Raw genomic sequence first — 22,919 nt, 5'->3', positions numbered from 1 at the left:
ATCACTTCATGGCAAATAGATGGGGAAACAGTGGAAACAGTGTCAGACTTTATTTTGGGGGGTTCCAAAATCACTGCAAATGGTGATTGCAGCCATGAAATTAAAAGATGCTTACTCTTTAGAAGGAAAGTTATGACCAACCTAGATAGCATATTGAAAAGTAGAGACATTACTTTGCCAACAAAGGTCCACCTAGTCGAAGCTATGGTTTTTCCAGTGGTCTCGTAGTTGGACTGTGAAGAAAGCTGAGCGCCAAAGAATTGATGCTTTTGAACTGTAGTGTAGGAGAAGACTCTTGAGAGTCCCTTGGACTGCAAGGAGATCCAACCAGTCCATCGTAAAGGAGATCAGTCCTGGGTGTTCATTGGAAGATCTGATGCTAAAGCTGAAACTCCAATACTTTGGCCACCTCATGGGAAGAGTTGACTTGTGGAAAAGATCCTGATGCTGGGAGGGATTGGGGGCAGGAGGAGAAGGGGACAACGGAGGATGAGATGGCTGGATGGCATCACGAACTCGATGGACATGAGTTTGAATGAACTCCGGGAGTTGGTGATGGACAGGGAGGCCTGGCGTGCCATGATTTATGGGATCGCAAAGAGTCAGACATGACTGAGCGACTGAACTGAACTGAACTGAAACTCCATATCTTTCTCTTGCATCCCTGGAAATTTTCATCAGGTAGCACTGGATCTTGAATGACTCAGTGCCTCAGACCAGAAAAAAACTTGTGCTTCTATCATAGCAGGATATATATTGAACCTGTCTGATGGAAAAATGGTCTGACCACAGTGGTGTCTGTGGCAGATTCTGTGAACTGCCTGTCTTCCTCGGGGTTAAGGGAAGTAGTGGAAGACAATGTGCTCAGCTCCAGGAAGTAGCTCGTCGTGGATCTAGGGCTCTAAGCCAGTCGTATCTAGCCAGACATCCTGGAATGTGAAGTCAAGTGGGCTTCAGAAAGCATCACTACGAACAAAGCTAGTGGAGGTGATGGAATTCCAGTTGAGCTATTTCAAATCCTGAAAGATGATGCTCTGAAAGTGCTGCACTCAATATGCCAGCAAGCTTGGGAAACTCAGCAGTGGCCACAGGACTGGAAAAGGTCAGTTTTCATTCCAATCCCAAAGAAAGGCAATGCCAAAGAATGCTCAAACTACCGCACAATTGCACTCATCTCACACGCTAGTAAAGTAATGCTCAAAATTCTCCAAGCCAGGCTTCAGCAATACATGAACCATGAACTCCCAGATGTTCAAGGTGGTTTTAGAAAAGGCAGAGGAACCAGAGATCAAATTGCCAACATCCGCTGGATCATCGAAAAAGCAAGAGAGTTCCAGAAAAACATCTATTTCTGCTTTCTTGACTATGCCAAAGCCTTTGACTCTGTGGATCCCAAGAAACTGTGGAAAAGTCTGAAAGAGATGGGAATACCAGACCACCTGACCTGCCTCTTGAGAAACCTATATGCAGGTCAGGAAGCAACAGTTAGAACTGGAAAAGGAGTAGGTCAAGTTTGGAACCTCAGGCTGGTTCCAAACAGGAAAAGGAGTAGGTCAAGGCTGTATATTGTCACCCTGCTTATTTAACTTCTATGCAGAGTACATCATGAGAAACACTGGGCTGGAAGAAGCACAACTGGAATCAAGATTGCCGGGAGAAATATCAATAACCTCAGATATGCAGATGACACCACCTTATGGCAGAAAGTGAAGAGGAACTAAAAAGCCTCTTGCTGAAAGTGAAAGTGGAGAGTGGAGTTTCTTTCAGAAAACGAAGATCATGGCATCTGGCCCCATCACTTCATGGCAAATAGATGGGAAAACAGTGGAAACAGTGTCAGACTTTATTTTTGGGGGCTCCAAAATCACTGCAGATGGTGACTGCAGCCATGAAATTAAAAGATGCTTACTCCTTGGAAGAAAAGTTATGACCAACCTAGATAGCATATTGAAAAGCAGAGACATTACTCTGCTGACTAGGGTCCGTCTAGTCAAGGCTATGGTTCTTCCAGTGGTCATGTATAGATGTGAGAATTGGAGTGTGAAGAAAGCTGACTGCCAAAGAATTGATGCTTTTGAACTGTGGTGTTGGAGAAGACTCTTGAGTGTCCCTTGGACTGCAAGGAGATCGAACCAGTCCATTCTGAAGGAGATCAGCCCTGGGATTTCTTTGGAGGGAATGATGCTGAAGCTGAAACTCCAGTACTTTGGCCACCTCATGGGAAGAGTTGACTCATTGGAAAAGACTCTGATGCTGGGAGGGATTGGGGGCAGGAGGAGAAAGGGACAACAGAGGATGAGATGGCTGGATGGCATCACTGACTTGATGGACGTGAGTCTGAGTAAACTCCGGGAGATGGTGATGGACAGGGAGGCCTGGCGTGCTGCGACTCACGGGGTCGCAAAGAGTCGGACACGACTGAGCGACTGAACTGACTGAAGCCATTCATAAAATCCTGCATCCTGCTTTCTCAGCCAGCCCTGGCCAATGAGATGTAAGAGGAAAGACTACTAAAGAGCTTCTGGGCTAGCTTTTGCTTTCCTGTAAAAAGGAACTGATGTATCTGGATATGATCGCTGAAGCTACACCTTGTTTCCATGAGGAAAGCGGCCTAACAAGAACCGAAGAATGATTGAAGATAGTCAACCTGTTGAACCCATGCCAGCAACTGCGTATTGCCACACTTCAAATTAGGTGAAAATCATTAAGACCTTTTTTGTTTAATCCATTGTATGGCCAGTTATCATGGAATGCCGGTGAGTTTATTCCTAACTGAGTGTACTGCCTGGGCCTCTAACACGTGTGTTGGATGTTGGTCACATTAGCACAACCTGAAGAGCAGACTCACATCCTCCCTGCCGTCAAGGGCACAGGGTAATGGTAACAATGATAATAGCTGCTGTTTCCAGTTGCTTACCTCTTCCCAACGCTGAGCGCAGAGCTCTTCCAACTTCTCAGTCAACTTTTCCACAGATGTTGGTTCCTGTGATGTAAGGTTTAAAAACTCCATCACATAGTAAAAAGCTGAAAATGCCTACAAGAGAAAAGTGCTGAGTTTGGTGCAGTGTCCAACACAGAGGGGCATTGATTCACTCTCCAGAAGGCCAAACCCCTAGGGAAAGTGCGATATTCCAGACCCAGGAACTGCTTCCTTCCTGGAAGGTGTCACTTTGCCAGTGACAGGCATTTCTGAGCTGTTTGGTAGCTAATTTTCTCTACAATCAGGGAGAAAGAAAGAGAATCAGGGAGAAAGAAAGATAGGGAAAAGAGAAGATAAAAGAGAGAGGAATAGGTCAGAAAAACCCTATCTTTAAAAAGCTATTATGTATGAATTTTTAATAAATAAAGCCTGGAAAATTCTACACAGAGGTAATGGGAGTGATCTCTAGCAAAATTATAAGGTGTTTTTTTCTTTTTATTTATGCAATTTTGAGCCTATTTTTATAATGTACAAGTACTTTCTTTAAATAGCCAATGTTTATTTAACAGATACTTTTTGCAGGTCTATCATAAGCTAGGCACAACTTAAAAGTTTAAAAAAATCATCATCATATGTGAAAACTATATAAAAAGTTTAAAAGTGAGTTAAAAGGAAAACATTCTAGAGTAATGGAAATAAAACCCAAAATAACCAAAATGGAACCTTAAAACTTAAAAGCATTTGTACAACAAAGGAAATTATAAACAAAACAAAAAGATAACCTGCAGACTGGGAAAAATATTTGCAAATGATGTGACCAAAAAGGGATTAACTTCCAAAATATACAAATGTAAGGCTTAATATTTAAAAAAAAATCAAACAATGGCCAGAAGACCTAAATAGAGATTTCTCCAAAGAAAACATAGAGATGGACAACAGGTACCTGAAAAGATGCTCAGTATTGCTAATTATTAGAAAAATGCAAATCAAAATTGCAATGAGGTATCACCTCACACCAGTCAAAATGGCCATCACTAAAAATAATACATGCTGGAGAGGGTATGAAGAAAAGGGAACTCTCCTATACTGTTGGTGGGAATGAAAATTGGCATAGTCACTATGGAGAATAGTCAAGAGGTTCCTTTAAAAAACTAAAAACGGTGTTACCATAAGATCCAGCGGTCCCACTCTTGAGCATATATTCAGAGAAAATTCTAATTTGAAAAGATACATGCACTCCAGAGATCAAAACAGCACTGTTTACAATAGCCAAGACATGGAAGCACTCTAAATGTCCATCAACAGATGAATGGATAAAGAATATGTGGTATATATACACAATGGAAACATACTCAGCCATAAAAAGAATGAAATAATTCCATGTGCAGCAACGTGGATGGAGCTAGAGATTGTCATACTACATGGAGTAAGTCAGAAAGAGAAAGAAAAATGTCAAATGATATCACTTATATATGAAATCTAAAAAGGAAATCAGACAAAAGAACTTACTTACAAAATAGAAGCAGACTCAAAAGACATAGGAGACAAACTTATAGTTACCAAAAAGGGAGAGTGGGGAGACGGGGAGGGATAACTTAGGAATTTGTTATTAATATATACACACTACTGTATATAAAACAGATAAACAACAAGGAGCTACTGCAGAACACAGGGAACTATATTCAATATCTTATAGTAACCTATAGTGGAAAAGAATTTGAAAAAGAATATTTATATATAAATAAAGTCACTCTAATGGCTAATGGGAACACTCTAATGACTGCGTGAGAGTCCATGTTAATGTATCACAGTTCATTCAACAACTCCCTGCTGGTGAGCATTCCTTGGACTCCAGTATTTTTTCCTATAAGCAATGTTGCTATCAATACCTCTGTACATTTAGCTTGTGAACTGGTGCCCTCATCCCTCATTGGAAGATGAGCTCCGTCGGAAAAGGCAGCCTCTACATACTTTGAACTTGGGAATTCAACACTTTAAATATTGTATGCCAGTTACAGAACAAGTCTTATTTCTATCATCTTAACCCAAGCCATCATCATCTCCTGTGAGGACACTGCAATGACCTCTTGTTGGTCTCCCATGTTACCTTTCTAGTCCTATCCCAACCCATCCTGAACTGGTAGTCATAGGAATCTTTTAAAAACAAATTTGATCTCTTCTGCTTAAAGCCTTCAGAGACCAAATTCTACCAGATGTCTCAAAGCCATGCATATTCTAACCCCACCCTCTAGGCCAATACCATCTCAGACCACTGCTGACCCACCCACCACATCCCAGCCACCCAGGCCTTCAAGCATGCCAAACTTTTCTTCCCCCTCAGTTATATAATTGCTCTTCCCTCTACTGGAGTTAACTTCCATGGCTCCTCTTCAGAGAGATCTTTTAATCACCCACCTAGACTAGGATGCTCTATTAATCCCTCTTACAGTACTTTTTTTCTCCCCAGCAGTTGCCACAGTTTGACTTGCTTTGTCTGTATCTCTGGTCTCTTGTCTGTCTGCCCTCTAGAACACCAACTCCATAATGTCAGGACCACATCTGCCTTGGCTCTCAGATGAATCTACGGCACTAACATGGCACTTGGACATGGAAGAGCTCTATAAATGTGTAAGTGGCAGAAAACCACCCTCTCTCTAATTCCTAGAGCGCTGGCTAGAATGTGAGAGACACTTGGCAAATCTCTTTGCTGAGGTGCGTGTACGCTCAGTCGTGTCCCGCTCTCTGCAACGCCATGGACTATAGCCCGCCAGGCTCCACTGTCCTTGGAATTTTCCAGGCAAGAATACTGGAGTGGATTGCCATTTCTAACTTCAAGGATCTTCCTGACCCAGGGATTGAACCCAAGTCTCCTGCATTGCAGGTGGAGTCTTTACTGTTGAGCCACTGGGGAAGCAATAATATGCATAGCGGATGCCTGAAAAGGTTCTCCCCTATTAATTAAAACTATTAAGAGTGTTTTCCTCCAGTGAACTGATTGTGCAGGAAGAAAGGAAAGACTTAAGTTTTTACTGTAAACTTTACATTTTTGTTATAAATAGATTTAACATGAGATCTACCCTCTCAACAAATGTTAACGTATACAGTGAAGGACAAAGCTGTACAGTAGATTTCTAGAAGTAATCTTCTTGCATAGCTGAAACTTTATGCCTATTGATTAGTAACTCTTCATCTCTCCTCTCCATCAAGCCCCTGGCAGCCACCATTCTACCCTCTGACTGAGTCTGTAAGTTTGATTATTTTAGATATCTCATGTAAGTGGAATCATGCATTATGTGTCCTTTTGTGACTGGCTAATTTCACATAGCTAATGTCTTCAAATGCCATGAAATCAGAAGATGATAGCTTCTTGGCAGGAAAGCTATGACAAACCTAGACAGTATGTTGAAAAGCAGAGACATTACTCTGCTGACAAAAGTCCGTATAGTCGAGGCTATGGTCTTCCCAGTGGTCACATATGGTTGTGAGAGCTGGACCGTAAAGAAGGTAGAACACCAAAGAATTGATGCCTTTGAACTGTGGTGCTGGAAAAGACTCCTGAAAGTCCCTTGAACAGCAAGGAGATCAAACCAGTCCATCTTTAGGGAGGTAAACCCTGAATATTTACTGGAAGAACTGATGCTGAAGCTCCAGTATTTTGGTCATCGGATGTGAACAGACGACTCATTGGAAAAGTCCCTGATGCTTGGAAAGATTGAGGGCAGAAGGAGAAGAGGGTGTCAGAGAATGAGATGGGTGGATAGCATCACCGATGCAATGAAAATGAACTTGGGCAAGCTCCAGGAGATGGTGAGGGTCAGAGAGGCCTGGTGTGCTACAGTCTATGGGGTCACAAAGAGTCAGACATGACTGGGCAACTGAACAACAACAACAATGTCTTCAAGGTTCATTTTTGTCTCATGTCACAAGATTTCCTTCTTTTTAATGCTCAAAAATATTCTGTTGTATGTGTATACCACATTTAAAACATTCATTCCTCTTTCAACATTCATCAATAGACGTTGAGGTTGTTTCCACACCTGGGCAGATAAACACCCAAAAGAAAGATTGCTTGATCATATGATAGATATATTTTTTATTTTTTGAGGAACCTCCATACTCCTTTACATAGTGGCCACATCCACAATATACAAAGGGGCCCATTTTCTTCACATCCTCACTACACTTGTCTTTTGCTTTTTCTTTGATAATATCCATTCTATCAGGTATGAGGTGATACCTCATTGTGATTTTGATTTGCATTACCCAGATTGTTAGTGATGTTCTGCACCCTTGCATATACCAACTAGCCATTTGTATGTTGTCCTTGGAGAAATGTCTACTCAACTCTCTAGCCCCATTTTTAATCAAGTTAGTATTCTTCTTGCTGTTGGGTTGTTAGCATTCCTTATATAATTTGGAAATCTATCTCTCATCTGATATACAGTTTGCAAATATTTTCTACCATTTTGTAGGTTGCTTTTTTACCCTGCTGATTCTTTCCTCTGCTGTGCAAAAACTTTCTGGTTTGATGTAGTTTCAGTTATCTATTTTTGCTTTTGGTGCCTGGGCTTTTGGTGTCATATCTAGAATTCACTGCTAAGACCAATGTCATGAAGCTTTTCACCTATATTTTCTTCTTGAAATTTTACAGTTTCAGGTCTTGTGTTAAAGTCTTCAGTCCATTTTAAGTTGATTTTTGTGGATGCTGTAATATATAGTTCCAATTTCATTCTTTTGCATATGGACATACACAGTTATATCAGACTTATATTGAAGAAAGTAGAGAAAACCATTTGGAGAAGGAAATGGCAACCCACTCCAGTGTTCTTGCCTGGAGAATCCCAGGGACGGGGGAGCCTGGTGGGCTGCCATCTATGGGGTCACACAGAGTTGGACACGACTGAAGCGACTTAGCAGCAGCAGCAGCAGCAGCAGCAGCAGCAGCAGCAGCAGAGAAAACCACTAGACCATTCAGGTATGACCTAAATCAAATCCCTTATGATTATACAGTGGAAGTGAGAAATAGATTTAAGGGACTAGATCTGGTAGACAGAGTGCCTGATGAACTATGGACAGAGGCTCGTGACATTGTACAGGAGACAGGAATCAAGATGATCCCCATGGAAAAGAAATGCAAAAAAAGGAAAATGGCTGTCTGAGGAGGCCTTACAAATAGCTGTGAAAAGAAGAGAAGCGAAAAGCAAAGGAGAAAAGGAAAGATATAAGCATCTGAATGCAGAGTTCCAAAGAATAGCAAGAAGAGATAAGAAAGCCTTCCTCAGTGATCAATGCAAAGAAATAGAGGAAAACAACAGAATGGGAAAGACTAGAGATCTTTTCAAGAAAATTAGAGACATCAAGGGAATATTTCATGCAAAGATGGGCTCGATAAAGGACAGAAAAGGTAGGGACCTAACAGAAGCAGAAGATATTAAGAAGAGGTGGCAAGAATACACAGAAGAACTGTACAAAAAGATCTTCATGACACAGATAATCACGATGTTGTGATTACTCACCTAGAGCCAGACATCCTGGAATGTGAAGTCAAGTGGGCCTTAGAAAGCATCACTAGGAACAAAGCTAGTGGAGGTGATGGAATTCCAGTTGAGCTATTTCAAATCCTGAAAGATGATGCTCTGAAAGTGCTGCACTCAATATGCCAGCAAGCTTGGAAAACTCAGCAGTGGCCACAGGACTGGAAAAGGTCAGTTTTCATTCCAATCCCAAAGAAAGGCAATGCCAAAGAATGCTCAAACTATCACACAATTGCACTCATCTCACACACTAGTAAAGTAATGCTCAAAATTCTCCAAGCCAGGCTTCAGCAATACATGAACCATGAACTCCCAGATGTTCAAGGTGGTTTTAGAAAAGGCAGAGGAACCAGAGATCAAATGGCCAACATCCACTGGATCATCAAAAAAGCAAGAGAGTTCCAGAAAAACATCTATTTCTGCTTTATTGACTATGCCAAAGCCTTTGACTCTGTGGATCCCAAGAAACTGTGGAAAATTCTGAAAGAGATGGGAATACCAGACCACCTGACCTGCCTCTTGAGAAACCTATATGCAGGTCAGGAAGCAACAGTTAGAACTGGACATGGAACAACAGACTGGTTCCGAATAGGAAAAGGAGTACGTCAAGGCTGTATATTGTCCCCTTGCTTATTTAACTTATATGCAGAGTACATTATGAGAAATGCTGGTCTGGAAGAAGCACAAGTTGGAATCAAGATTGCCAGGAGAAATATCAATAACCTCAGGTATGCAGATGACACCACCCTTATGGCAGAAAGTGAAGAGGAACTAAAAAGCCTTTCAAAGAAAGTGAAAGATGAGAGTGAAAAAGTTGGCTTAAAGCTCAACGTTCAGAAAATGAAGATCATGGCATCCGGTCCCATCACTTCATGGGAGATAGATGGGAAAACAGTGGAAACAGTGTCAGACTTTATTTTTTGGGCTCCAAAATCACTGCAGACTGTGACAGCACCCATGAAATTAAAAGACGCTTACTCCTTGAAAGGAAAGTAATGACCAACCTAGATAGCATATTGAAAAGCAGAGGCATTACTCTGCTGACTAGGGTCCGTCTAGTCAAGGCTATGGTTCTTCCAGTGTTCATGTATGGATATGAGAGTTGGACTGTGAAGAAGGCTGAGCACTGAAGAATTGATGCTTTTGAACTGTGGTGTTGGAGAAGACTCTTGAGTGTCCCTTGGACTGCAAGGAGATCCAACCAGTCCATTCTGAAGGAGATCAGCCCTGGGTGTTCATTGGAAGGACTGATGCTGAAGCGGAAACTCCAGTACTTTGGCCACCTCATGGGAAGAGTTGACTCATTGGAAAAGACTCTGATGCTGGGAGGGATTGGGGGCAGGAGGAGAAGGGGATGACAGAGGATGACATGGCTGGATGGCATCACCGACTCGATAGATATGAGTTTGGGTAAACTCCGAGAGTTGGTGATGGACAGGGAGGCCTGGTGTGCTGCGGTTCATGGGGTCGCAAAGAGTTGGACACGACTAAGTGACTGAACTGAACTGAACTGATACACAATTTCCCTGAAACCATTTACTGAAGGGATTATTCTTTCCCCATTGTGTACTCTGGCACCCTTGTCAAAGATCAGTTAATCATATATATGTGGGGTTTTTTTTAAGGACTCTATTCTGTTCCAGCCTGTCTTTATGACAGCACCATGCTGTTTTTATTATAGCACCTTTAATTAAATTAAATGTAATATATTTTAAATGTAATATATTTAAAAATCCACAAGTTGATACCTCCAGGTTTGTTTTACTTTCTCAGGATTGTTCTGGCTTTGTATGGTCTTTTGTTCTGCAAATGAATTTCATATATATTTTTTCTGTTTCAGTAAAAAACACGACTGTGCTTTTAATGGGGATTGCGTTGAATGTGTGGATCACTTTTAGCAGTATGGGTACTTTAACAATATTAAGTCTTTCATGAACAGAGGCTGTCTTTCCATTGTGTCTTCCTTAATTTCTTTCATCAGTGCTTTGTGGTTTTCAGTGTACAAGTCTTTCTCTTAGGAACTAAGGGACCAAACAGAAAAGCTACCAGGAGAAGCTCAAGGCTCTTCCATGCTTTTCCAGCCCTGTCCTACCTTGATTGGGGGAATTACATTCAAAGGCAAGAAATTCCACCCTCACCCCCATCTTTCCACCCCAAACAGTGCTAAGTCAAAAGGGTTTGTTCAAGCTTGAAAGCAAGAATTGGGCCATGTTATTCAGGAGGGAAAGGTTTCAAAAAAGTTAAAAAGCAAATACAAAATAATATATCCCTTTTCCTTCAGATGTAGTTCCCAGGAGTGACCAGAATAGAAAATGCCCTTGGCTGTCCCCAGCATCTCTGGTAACCTTCTTCCCTTTTGTGGCACCCTCCTTTCTCTTCCAGCAGCTAGATCCAAGGCAAGGAATTTGGCTCAAAAAAACCCAAAACAGGCAGCCAGTCCTATTTCAGCTACGGAGCATCCAGGTGAGAGTGTAGTTTGTTCTGAATTTGTATTTGGAGCCAACTAATGACCAAATATTACCTTGCCAGATTGTGCAGTCATGTATTTCCCTCAGAAAACTGGAGAGGCAGGTAAGCTGTGGTCTAGGCCATGGTGAGCAGGATCCATGATTTTACCCATTGTTGTTTTCCAGAGACCAAGGGAATGAAGACCTCCATATCATTTGCAAATGGTAACGCCAGATTTTAAGCCAGGTATGGTTACTACAGGGCCTGTGCTTTCTCCAGGAAGTTCTTTCTGCGACACTGAATTGGGCCAAGAGACGTTAGAGGAACCTCTTATGTTGGGGTCTGAGAGAGGAGTTGAAAGACCTCTCCTCACATGCTGATCTACTTTCTGAAAAAGGGAGACTGTGAAGGCAGACAAAAGCCTATTGTTTCTTTGAATGTAATCTTAAGTAGTTGAGATAACATATATATTAGTCAATAATTAGAACTCAGTTGATGGTAGCTTGGAAGAAAAGTTTTGACCAACCTAGACAGAATATTAAAAAGCAGAGGCATTGCTTTGCCAACAAAGGTCCATCTAGTCAAAGCTATGGTTTTTCCAGTAGTCATGTTTGGATGTGAGATTTGGACTGTGAAGAAAGCTGAGCGCCAAAGAATCGATGCTTTTGAACTGTGGTGATGGAGAAGACTCTTGAGAGTCGCTTGCACAGCAAGGAGATAAAACCAGTCAATCCTAAAGGAAATCAGTGTTAAATATTCATTGGAAGGACTGATGCTGAAGCTGAAGCTCCAATACTTTGGCCACCTGATGGGAAGAACTGACTCATTTGAAAAGACCCTGATGCTGGGAAAGATTGAAGGCAAGAGCAGAAGGGGACAACAGAGGATGAGACAGTTGGATGGCATCACTGACTGGATGGACATGAGTTTTAGCAAGCTCCAGGAGTTGGTGATGGACAGGGAAGTCTAGAGTGCTGAAGTCTATGGGGTTGCAGAGTCAGACATGACTGAGCAACTGAGCTGATGGTAGCTAATGGAACAATATACTTATAAACTGTGAGTACTATAATTTTTGGTCTTCAGGAACAACACATGACATTTGAAATAATGAGTAGATCTAGGGGCACCTCTTTCAGCCTCTGCTTAAATTTTTTTCTTATTCTGGAATAATGAAGAAAAGAAGGAATTTAGAGTCAGGATTCAAATGATCCCCCAACTCTTCAAGATGTAATGAAAATGACACTATCTTCTTGTTTCCTTGGGACTTACTTAGTTTCTACTTCCTAAGTGTCTTTATAGAGGAAAATCCTTACCTAAGACATCTAACTGTTGATTCTTCTTCTGACATCTGAGACGCCACCTGTGGCAGATTCTAATGGGTGCCTACCCAACAGCCTTACAGATTCCTTACAATCTGGCTTACAGATTCATGATTTTACCTGGTAGAGGAAAGCAATTTGCTCAAGAAGATTCCCCGGTTCCAGGGGATGAACAGTGATTGTCTAAACCAACCATGGTAACCCATTCCCCTTTATCATGGGTTGGTTTACCAAATTCTGGCTAATGGTATCTAAAAAGATGTCTGTTGACACTTCTGCAGAGTTGGAGAGAGATATATGCAAGATAAACTCCTTTCTTTCCTGCACTGGCTTTGCACAGAGCAGTAGCTGCCATTTTAGTACCACAATAAAGCCAAGAAAATAATTGAAAAGCTGACATTGTTAAGCTAAAGAACTAGCCCAGAATTATCTATCTTAAGGATTATTACCATGTGAGAAGATAAAGAATCCTGTTATTTAAACCCTTTGGAGGCACATATTCTATAATTTACAACCCAAATCATTCTAACAAGTATATCATTATTTCACAGACTTACCCCAAACTGCCCTTGGAGTGGCGGTAAGAAAACCCCATTGAAAGAGCAGCTGGAGTAAGGGCAATAACTGGTGTTAAAGAGTTGAATGATGCTTTGCCGACATTGTTGGAAGTGTCCAGTGCCACGGACTTCAATGTCAGAGAGTGGGTAAAAGGAAGAATTCAACTCATGTCTCTTGGTACAGAAACTTTCGTTGAAGACACTCATCTTCACTTTCCTTATGTATCCGGAGTGAAAGCATGGCTCACGGATGATTCCATTCGTACCCTGAAGGGGAAAAAAATCACTTGAAGGCACCACGTGCAAATGCTTTGGACAAAAGCACTGGTGTGACTTCATTAATGTACAGCAACTGAACAACATCCAGGCACTCAGCGCTGGCATCAGTAGGCCCCTGCTCTGTCTTTTTGACCCTTGGGAATAGTCGTATTTGTTTAACAGGCACCAGAAATGGTATCAGAAGTAAATGAACTTTTGCTACTCATAGGAAGCTAATGTGGTTGAAGCTGGGCCCAGAGATTCCACTTGTTTGGATTGGCCCTGAGTGCTTAGGTCAGAAGCAGATCCACACTCTCAAGGGTCTCAAAATTCTGATCCTGAGGTAGTTCTCTGGGGGGTCTGCTTATCTTCCTGCCCCCACGTCTAAGCCAGAAGCAAAAATCCCAAGAACTAGAAGTGCCATAAATCATATTGACACAGGAGTATCAAAATGATTTTCAGCCCACAGCTCAGTCTGTTCCAGAGAAGAAAGGGGGCTGCGATGGACGAGAGGCTTAGTGGAGCCTTAGGGCAGCAGCCCCCCACTCATGGCAGTCAGCTTCTTGACCGTGCAGAAAGCTTGGGAGGAGAGCATGAACACACACACACACTACTCTAGACGTTTCATTGTCAGCTCCACAGGAATGAGAAATTATGTCCAAAGAAAGGATTTGAGTCGTGTTCTTGGAGACAGTGCAGTAAACAAACAGGAGGTGATGTCTAGGTGGGACAGGTCACAGGAATTGACCAGATGTTCTTAGATATCCTCCCTGAAAAATTGTGGAAAGTACAGCAGCCAACTTCAGACCAATTATGCAGTAGAAATAGAAAACAACAAGATGCGGGGGCTGGAGGCCCCCAGCTGTTGGGAGGGTGGTCTGGATTGAGTTATACTTGCCTGAATTCCCAGGGCCAGTTTCTGAAAAAGTGCTTGGTCTTTCCCATAGCACAGGAAGCTGTGTGTGTATACACTGTAGTTCTTGCCATAGAGGCGAAAGTACAGGTTGTTGTCTGGAGACTCGGTCATTTCATTTCGGGGCACAAAAGTGATTTGTGTAGAGGCTCCCCCAAGGTCTAAAGCTCCATAGGTTTCCTGAGTATCATCTTTGCTTGGCTTCAAGTTAAACCAACTCAATTTCTGAAAGAGAGTATAGTCATCAGCTGTAGAAGCCTCCGTACATCTCCCTTTTCATATGATTTCTTGGACTCAAGGACTTCCTAAGGCATAGGAGCATAAGGGTGACACCAAGCTTACCAGAGGTTCCTGAGTCTGCATCAAATCAACAGCAAGAAAAGAGGAGCTTGAGAGACAGCTCAGATTGTAGCAATACAGGGCCAGTTTACAACCGGAGGCCAGAAACACTAAAATTCAAATCTCCATTCATTTGCTCATTAGCTGTGTGACCTTAGGCAGAATAATTACCTTCTCTAGACCTCCATTTGTGGCTTTTCAATGAGAGAACATCTCCTATAAGTATTCTGAAGATTAAATCAAATGGTATATGCAAAATGCTTTGCATATAGCACAAGACACATAGCACCAGGAAAATAACTGATATCTTTATTTTCAATGATAGATTTTTAATTTTTCTATGTGTGCGTGTGTGCATACAAAGTCACTTCAGTCCTGTCCGACTCTTTGCAACCCTATGGACTGTAGCCCACCAGGCTCCTCTGTCCATGGGATTCTCCAGAAAAAGAAGACTGGAGTGGGTTGCCATGTCTTCCTCCATGGGATCTTTCAGACCCTGGGATCAAACCCGTGTCTCTTGTGTCTCCTGAGGTGGCAGGCGGGTTCTTTACCACTAGTGCCACCCAGGAAGACCGATTTTTCTACATTTCTATATTTTTTATTTTTTCTTTATCTCTGTAAGGTGAAGATATGGCTCCCTTATTCTCCGATAGTAAGAGTAGTTGTAAGAGAATTATACCTCTGGTGACCCTTGCAAATATGAGAGGAAGTTAATTTGTTCATTTATCCATCATTCATTCTGTTTAGTGATCCAGGTATTTCCAAGATATATCAATGGCATTGACCCCCCTGGAGCCACCTCCCAGGGTGCTGTGAGGTAATCACCTGAGTGAATTTGCCCAGCAAATAGTTGACAGTAATCCAGCCATAGGCACCTTCCTCCTGGCCACTGATGATTCTGGCACCTTGGAAGTCAAAGGGGTACTTGCTGATGCTGCTTGCAACCGCAGCCAGGATCTTGTCTGCCATCTGTTTATTTTCCATCCTGCACAAAGAGCTGAGGTTACTGGTTTTGTTTGAATAACTACAACTACCTACTGCAGCCAGAGCTTCCAGCCTGTTCTACTAGGAAGCTGAACCACAAACTCATGGACTAAACAGATGGATGGAGATCCCCACACATGGCTGTCTGAGGAGCCCTCCCTTGGGGTGAGGCATAACTACTCTTGGCCCCCTCTCTCCAAATCCAAATCCTTTCAATCCCTACGTAGGTTGGTCCTCTTAAAAGACCATTTTCATTGTTGTTGCCTGGCTCCAGGAAATTATCAGAGTAATTTTAATTACTGTGGTGGTAGCTGGATATTGCTTGATCACCAAACCTAGAGCTGAGATGTGCTACATTAGCTATTAATGGAGGCTTTGAGCTGCTTACACAGCCTCAGGACTCTCCTTGAGGTTTTTAATTAGGGCTCTAGTAAATTCCAGGTGGTAAACATCCTGGGACAGATACCCAAACTCAGTTCGTGCCAGATTGGTTAAAAAATAAAACAACTTTCTTATATTGTGCCTTGGTTTTGGGGTTTGAGATCTTGAGATCTAAAGAAGAAATCTTCCAGGGTTGTCATAATGAAGATGGACTACAACTGCTTTCACCAAGGATTGCATGCTCAGCCATGTCTGACTCTTTGTGGCCCCATGGACTGCAGTCCACCAGACTCCTCTGTCCATGGGATTTTTCGGGCAAGGATACTGGAGTGGGTTGCCATTTCCTTCTCCTAGGGGTCGTCCCAACCTGGGGTCAAACCCATGTCTCTTGTGTCTCCTGCATTAGCAGGTAGATTCTTTTACCACTGCACCACCTAGGAAGCCCTTCCAAGATCTAGCTAATACAATACTGAGAGTCTCTGGGTCAGAAAATGCTGCCTTCCAACTGGCATTAGACTCCATAATCTCTCATTTGAATGCCTTCCATACCCTAGCAACTGGCCTCCTTATCCCTAGTTTTCCTCCCTTCCAATCCACCTCTCTACCAATGTGCATGGCACACTTCATGGCAAATAGAAGGGGAAAATGTGGAAGCAGTGACAGATTTCCTCTTCTTGGGCTCCAAAATCACTGTGGATGGTGACTGCAAGCCATGAAATCAGAAGACGTTTGCTTCTTGGTAGGAAAGCTATGACAAACCTAGATGTGTGTTGAAAAGCAGAGACATTACTCTGCCGACAAAGATCCGTATAGTCAAGGCCATGGTTTTCCCAGTGGTCACATAAGGTTGTGAGAATTGGCCCACAAAGAAAACAGAAAACCAAAGAATTGATGCCTTCGAACTGTGGTGCTGGAGAAGCGTCCTGAAAGTCCCTTGGACAGCAAGGAGATCAAGCCAGTTAAACATAAGGGAGATAAACTCTGAATATTCATTGGAAGGAGTGATGCTGAAGCTGAAGCTCCAGTATTTTGGTCATCTGATGCTAACAGACTACTCATTGGAAAAGTCCCTGATGCTTGGAAAGATTGAGGGCAGAAGGAGAAGAGGGTGTCAGAGGATGAGATGACTGGACGGCATCACCAATGCAATGATAATGAACTTGGGCAAGCTCCGGGAGATGGTGAAGGCCAGGGAGGCCTGGCATGCCACAGGCCATGGGGCCGCGAAGAGTCAGACACGACTGGGTAACTGAGTGTCACCATTGTGTAGCATCCTTTCATGGCTTCCCATTATTTCCCAGATAAATTCCAATCTCCTTGGCATGGCCCATGAAGCACATTGTGATTTGAATCTTGCCCTCTCAGAATCCCACTCAGAACCTGGCTCTACCACTTGCCAGATGAGTGACCTTTGGTGAGTTCCTTAACATCTGTGCACCATAGCTTTCTTAATCTGGTTAAGAATAGCTAATGGTACCTCTTTCTTTATAGAGTTACCTCCATAACATGGTGCTGAGAACATAGAAAAGGCCCAACAAATACAAGCTTCTACCACTATTATTGTCACTATTGATATTTACCCTGTGCACCCTGTGTTCCATTTGTGCAGAACTATCTATAGTCCTCTGAACAGGCCCTGGTCTCTCACATATCCCTCTTGGGTACAGTGATTAGAATACAAGATCCAGGAAAAGGAGGGACTTGTGCCTGACGTGTAATAGGTATCCAATAAACATAGGTTATCAGAGAAGGCAATGGCACCCCACTCCAGGACTATTGCCTGGAAAATCCCATGGACGGAAGAGCCTGGTAGGCTGCAGTCCATGGGGTTGCTAAGAGTCGGACCTGACTGAGCGACTTCACTTTCACTCTTCACTTTCATGCATTGGAGAAGGAAATGGCAACCCACACCAGTGTTCTTGCCTGGAGAATCCCAGGGACGGGGGAGCCTGCTGGGCTGCCGTCTATGGGGTCACACAGAGTCGGACACGACTGAAGCGACTTAGCAGCAGCAGTAGCAGACATAGGTTATGGAATACATAACATCTACTTGGCCTGTGATGCCCTTCTCCCAACCTCCAACAAGCCCTCAATGATTTGGTTCATGTACTCCTCCTCTGGTGAGTCTTCTTGATCTCCTCCCATCCTTGGCAGGGACAGGTATGTTCCTGTAGCAGCTCTAAGCACTCCTCTAGCAAAGAATTGGCCACCCTGTATCAAAACTCGGATCTTGGGAGACGAATAGTCTATTCCCATGTCCTGGGACAGAGGAGGCGGTCACTACACACTGAATCAATGGTGAACAAATGAAAAATTAAGCTTATGGGTGCTAAGTGGTGACCAACAATGCTGTGCTGGGACAATTTGGGTCTTGGGACATTGTGATCTCCTCTGGGTCTCCTACTCCCAGATATGGAATGGCTAAATCTGTTACCCCAAATATCAGAGTATACAGGCTCAATCTTTCTTTGTGTCATCACTCCCTCGAATTCCTTGTGGGGAGATCAGCATGAGGGCTTTTTTTTTTTTTTTTACATATGTAAACTCCCATTATTATATATTCAAAGACTTTGGGAATATTATCTGTTCACTGACATTTTCTTTCTTCGGTGTGGACGTTTAGCATCTCTAGAATTGTGTTAAGAAGTAGTGTGGCATTTGCTCATAGTTCAGAGGCTCTAGTGCAACCAAGCCCAACTCCCTGCCGCGCTCAGTCCCTACAGGCTGCTACACCTGAGCAACCGCATGCCAGCCGTGGCTCCCAGGTAAACAGGCGTTTCTGTGTGCTGGAGTGATGGAATCACTTTCCTGGCTCTTTCCATGCATGCAGTCAGATAAACATTGATTTCATTTAATTTTTTAGCAAAGCTTGAGATTCCGGGACCTAGAGAAAGATGTAGAAGCAGATGAAAATCGTTTTTAAAAGTAAAGGACATATCGTCATATTATTAGAGAAAATAGTGATGTTTTCTGAGAAAATGAAAGCAGATAATTTCTTTTTTTGATATTTATTGGGTTTTGGTAGGCTTCCCAGGTGTCTCAGTGGTAAAGAATTCACCTGCCAAGCAGGAGACCCAGGTTTGATCCCTGAGCTGGAACGATCCCCTGGAGAAAGAAAAGGCAACTCATTCCAGTATTCTTGCCTGGGAAATCACACGGACAGAGGAGCCTGACAGGCTACAGTCCATGCGGTTGCAGGTCAGATGTGACTTAGCAACTAAACAACAACATTAGGTTTTGGTATTTAAGGATAACTCACTGAATCTAACCTTGGTAGGATTTATTGTCACACCTCGAGCTAGTTTTGTTTGCTGTTCAATAATTTTGCCGCTGGGTGGTGCAATTTTCACATTTAATGACATAACCTTCCTAAAAACAGGCTCTGGGATTTTAATGGGGATCTTATAGATAACTACTCTATATATAGCTGCTTTATGACATTTCTTCCACAAAGCTATAGTTAAAAACACTAATTCCTAGAAGACCAGAAAGGTGAAAGGTAACATTTAGAATAAAAATTAAGAGTCTCATGTTCTACCGACTGAACTAGCCGGGCACCCAGAGAGATGGTGCAGGGAGGGAGGTGGGAGGAGGGTTCAGGATGGGGAACACGTGTACACCCATGGCGGACTCATGCTGATGTATGGCAAAACCAATACAATATTGTAAAGTAATTAGCCTCCAGTTAAAATTAATTAATTTATATTTTAAAAAATTTTTTAAAGGAATAAAAATTAAAATATGCACCAGGCACATGGGCTTTTACTGAAAAGATAGGAATGGCTACTAACTGGCTATGTAATTGTGGCCAGTCCCCTAAAATTTCTGAAGCAAAATTTCTTCCTTCGTTAGAAAAAACAGGAATAGTATTCATGATTCCTCAGCAATTTTCCCATTCTGATATCCTGACTGCCTTGCAAAACTGTTTATCCAGTTTTAGAGCCTTTTAAACTGTTGCTATGGAGAGGATTAGAGCCAAGATTCCTTAAATTTTTTGAAGTTAGCGCAACAATTTTGGCTCATTTTAAGCTAAAAATGTACATTTTCAATGCTTTATAATGAGGATTTGCTTTAACAGTAAATATCCAGATCTTATCCATGCTGCTGCTATTGTTTAGTTGCTAAGTGGTATCTGACTCTTTGTGACCCATGAACTGTAGCCCGCCAGGCTCCTCTATCTATGGGACTCTCCAGGCAAGAATACTGGAGTGGGTTGCCAGTTCCTTCTACAGGGGAGCTTCCCGACCCAGGGATCGAACCTGCGTCTCCTGCACTGGCAGGGGGATTCTTTACCACCTAGCCACCTGGGAGGCCTCTGTCTCACCCATATCATTCACCAGTATCATTCACCAAATTTTAAACAGCCTGTCCACTTCACTGTAATAAGAAAAATCAGCTCCAAGTTACCAGCTAACTGTTTTGATTCCAAAAAGTCTGGCCTTCAGTAACTGGTGGCTCTCAACTCAACCTTTCTATTTAAATATTTGATTAGAGAACTCTCTCCCTCTCTCTCTTTTGAGAAGGGAAAATTATTGCATTTATTAGACCAAATATGCATGGGATAAATCTCCATAGATAGCTGCTAGGTTAACACAGCAACACTACTTTCAGAAATGGAAGGCAATGAATAATTAAATAGAAGTCAATAAAATGAGGGACTCGGGTTTTAAGAAATGCTTGAAATACTATCTCAGAATTTATGGGACCAAACTGAGGACATCAGGCACTGGATACCATGACTCGCTGTCTTAGAAACACCTCCTATTTACAGCTTTCCTGACAAACTATGAAAAGTCAGTTATCTTCTGGGGCGTAGGTAACCTGTCTGACTAAAACTAAACAGTAGGTCCCTGGCTCCAAAGGCCAAGAGAGAAGTCCGAAGATGACAGTACCATGTGGTAACATTCAGTGCCTGCTGGAGTGTTGGATGGGAGGGAGCAGAGGGAGCTGTTGTCAACAACTCTGTCTTGTTTTGTGACCTGGAAAGAAAACTGACTAGGAAAAAAACTCAGCATGCAATGCAGTGACTCAGAGTAGCAGGGAACCTGGAGTTGTAACTAGGAGGCGAGATTCTTTTCCTAGATCTGTTCCTACTCGCAAGTCACTAGACTTTCAGATTTTTCGCTTCCTTTTCTGTAAAACAAGATTTCAGTGATCCACAGGGTCTTTTTTGCAGCCCTAAGGGTCTATGATTTGCCTGCCTATACAGAAGCTAAAGGCTTTTAGAAATTTCTTCCAAGCCTCGAATTAGAGGACAAAGATTGAGAGCAGCAGTTCTCTGGACCAGCAGCACCATCATCACCTGGGACCTTGTTAGAAATGCAAACTCTCAGACCTTGTCTCAGACCTACTGACCCAGAAACTCGGGTGAGAGCAGCCATCTGTGGGTCTGATGCAGGCTCAAATTTGAGAACCACTATCTAACACGTGGGTTTAAAGTTGTGCATGTCTTTGCCCAGCAAAGGAAACCACCAACAAAACAAAAAGACAGCCTATTGAATAGGAGATATTTGCTAATGAGATGACGGATAAGGGTTTAGTTAAATTGGAGATCTCAGTTTGAGCTCCAGTCCCATCACTTACTAGCTCAAGTAACCTTAAACAAGTGGCATAACTTCTTGAAACCTCAGTGCCCTCATTGAAAAAAAAAAAAAAAACACGGGAATACATTCCTTACAGGGAGATTGTGAGGATGAAATAACGCATTTTCAGTACTTGGTGCATAGCACACAGAAGTGTCCTGTTGACGGGAGCTATTCCCCAATTATTCTAAAGTTTATTTTTCAAGGGCTTTATCATTAAGGACTGATTCCAATACGATTTTATAACGATAATACATTATTTATAAAATAGCAACAACAGCAGCTCCACTGCGTTCTCACCTGACTTCCCTTTTCCTCGTGTGTTTCACTTTTCACATGCCTCTTGGTCTCTTGTGCCCACGCTCTCCCAGCCCCTTTTTCTTCGTCTTACCTTTTAGCTTGCATTCTTCTATCTGAGTCACCACCCCCGTGTCATTCTCCTTCTCTGCTGGCCATCTATAGATGTACAAACTCGTGTGAGAGGAGCCCGCATCCAGCACGATCCCAAACTGAGGGCAAAACAAACCGAGAACTTGTCAGCATCTCATCACTCTTCTCCACACTGAGCTTGCAACAGAAACGACACAAAAGACAGGGGCTTTCAGAAACAGGAGAAAGTATTTCAACTCATGGTGAGGGTGGGTTGGGTGCTGGGGGAGTGAATGCCTGGAGTTGTGCTGATCACAAGATCGACCAACACATCAGTCCCTCTAGAACTATGCCTCTCAGTGCTGGCTGCCCATTAGCAACAGCCAGGCTTTACCCAAGGAGGGGCCTGCCACTGGAAGCTTCTCAGGTGATCACTATGCTGAAGGAGCTGAGACAATAGAAAGGGAATCGAAAGCAATTAATCCAGCAGTTCCCAAGCCTGGAATCCTGTGACAACCATCTGAAGACTTTCAAAGGCTACTGCTGCTAGTGTCTGGCTCCCAGATTTGTGATTTGATTGGTCTAGTATGTAGGAGGTCTGGAAGAGAGATATCGAAAATATTAAATGTACCTGTTTTCTTATTACAAATATAACTAGAAACTGTATTCGATAAATTTTAAAAGATTTGTACTTTGATTTCATGATTTTGGCTCTTAAGCATAGAAGGCATGGAAAGAAGAATAAAGCAAAGGAAGAGGGTGGAGGAGGAAGGGTAAGAAGACAATATGAGAAAGAATGAGGCGGCCAGACCAGAAAGTTGCCTCTTCATATTTCACAAGGATGGGAAATGCACCAGCAAGTGTTGTGAGGAGTATTCTATAAGAATTGTCTGACTTAACCTTCAGTGCTATAAGGTACATACTGTTCTCATCCCCAATATACAGATGAGAAAAGAAAGTACAAAGAGGTTAAGTAATTTCCTCAAGATTCAGAGTGATTAGGTGACAGAGCCTGGATTTGGATCAGAGTTAGACCTAACTAAGGCCTTGTGTTTCTAATACAGAGGAACAGAGGAGCAAGGTATAGGACAATAGTTTTCCAATTGGTGCCCCATTGAAAGGACTTCTAAAGAGGGATGACTATACCAAAGTGTCCTGATGAATTTTTGCACATATGCACATCCGTATAAACCACCACCAAGATGAAGGTCAGTTCAGTCATTCAGTCGTGTGTGACTCTTTGCGATCCCATGAGCTGTAGCACGCCAGGCTTCCCCGTCCATGACCAACTCCCAGAGCCCACCCAAACTCATGT

The 22,919-nt window shown here is 42.7% G+C and overlaps 1 protein-coding gene across 3 annotated transcripts in view; it reads right to left on the bottom strand.

The window, feature by feature from the left end:
* The window catches only part of ENTPD1 (ectonucleoside triphosphate diphosphohydrolase 1), a 98,924-nt gene that overhangs the window by 8,130 nt on the left and 67,875 nt on the right, over positions 1-22,919 (bottom strand). For all 3 annotated transcript variants that reach the window (XM_040254622.1, XM_040254623.1, XM_040254624.1), the window contains 6 exons: positions 21,627-21,744; positions 18,387-18,537; positions 15,114-15,273; positions 13,935-14,174; positions 12,779-13,045; positions 2,918-3,034 (listed from right to left, as the gene is read on the bottom strand). In XM_040254622.1, the coding sequence (XP_040110556.1) occupies positions 2,918-3,034; positions 12,779-13,045; positions 13,935-14,174; positions 15,114-15,273; positions 18,387-18,537; positions 21,627-21,744 (1,053 nt within the window). The remainder of the gene's footprint in view (positions 1-2,917; positions 3,035-12,778; positions 13,046-13,934; positions 14,175-15,113; positions 15,274-18,386; positions 18,538-21,626; positions 21,745-22,919) is intronic.

This window comes from Oryx dammah, unplaced genomic scaffold (genome assembly GCF_014754425.2).
Source record: "Oryx dammah isolate SB20612 unplaced genomic scaffold, SCBI_Odam_1.1 HiC_scaffold_14, whole genome shotgun sequence".
Classification (NCBI taxonomy): Eukaryota; Metazoa; Chordata; class Mammalia; order Artiodactyla; family Bovidae; genus Oryx; species Oryx dammah.
Note: the sequence above shows the minus strand (reverse complement) of the source record. Positions and strands in the feature narration are given on the sequence as shown.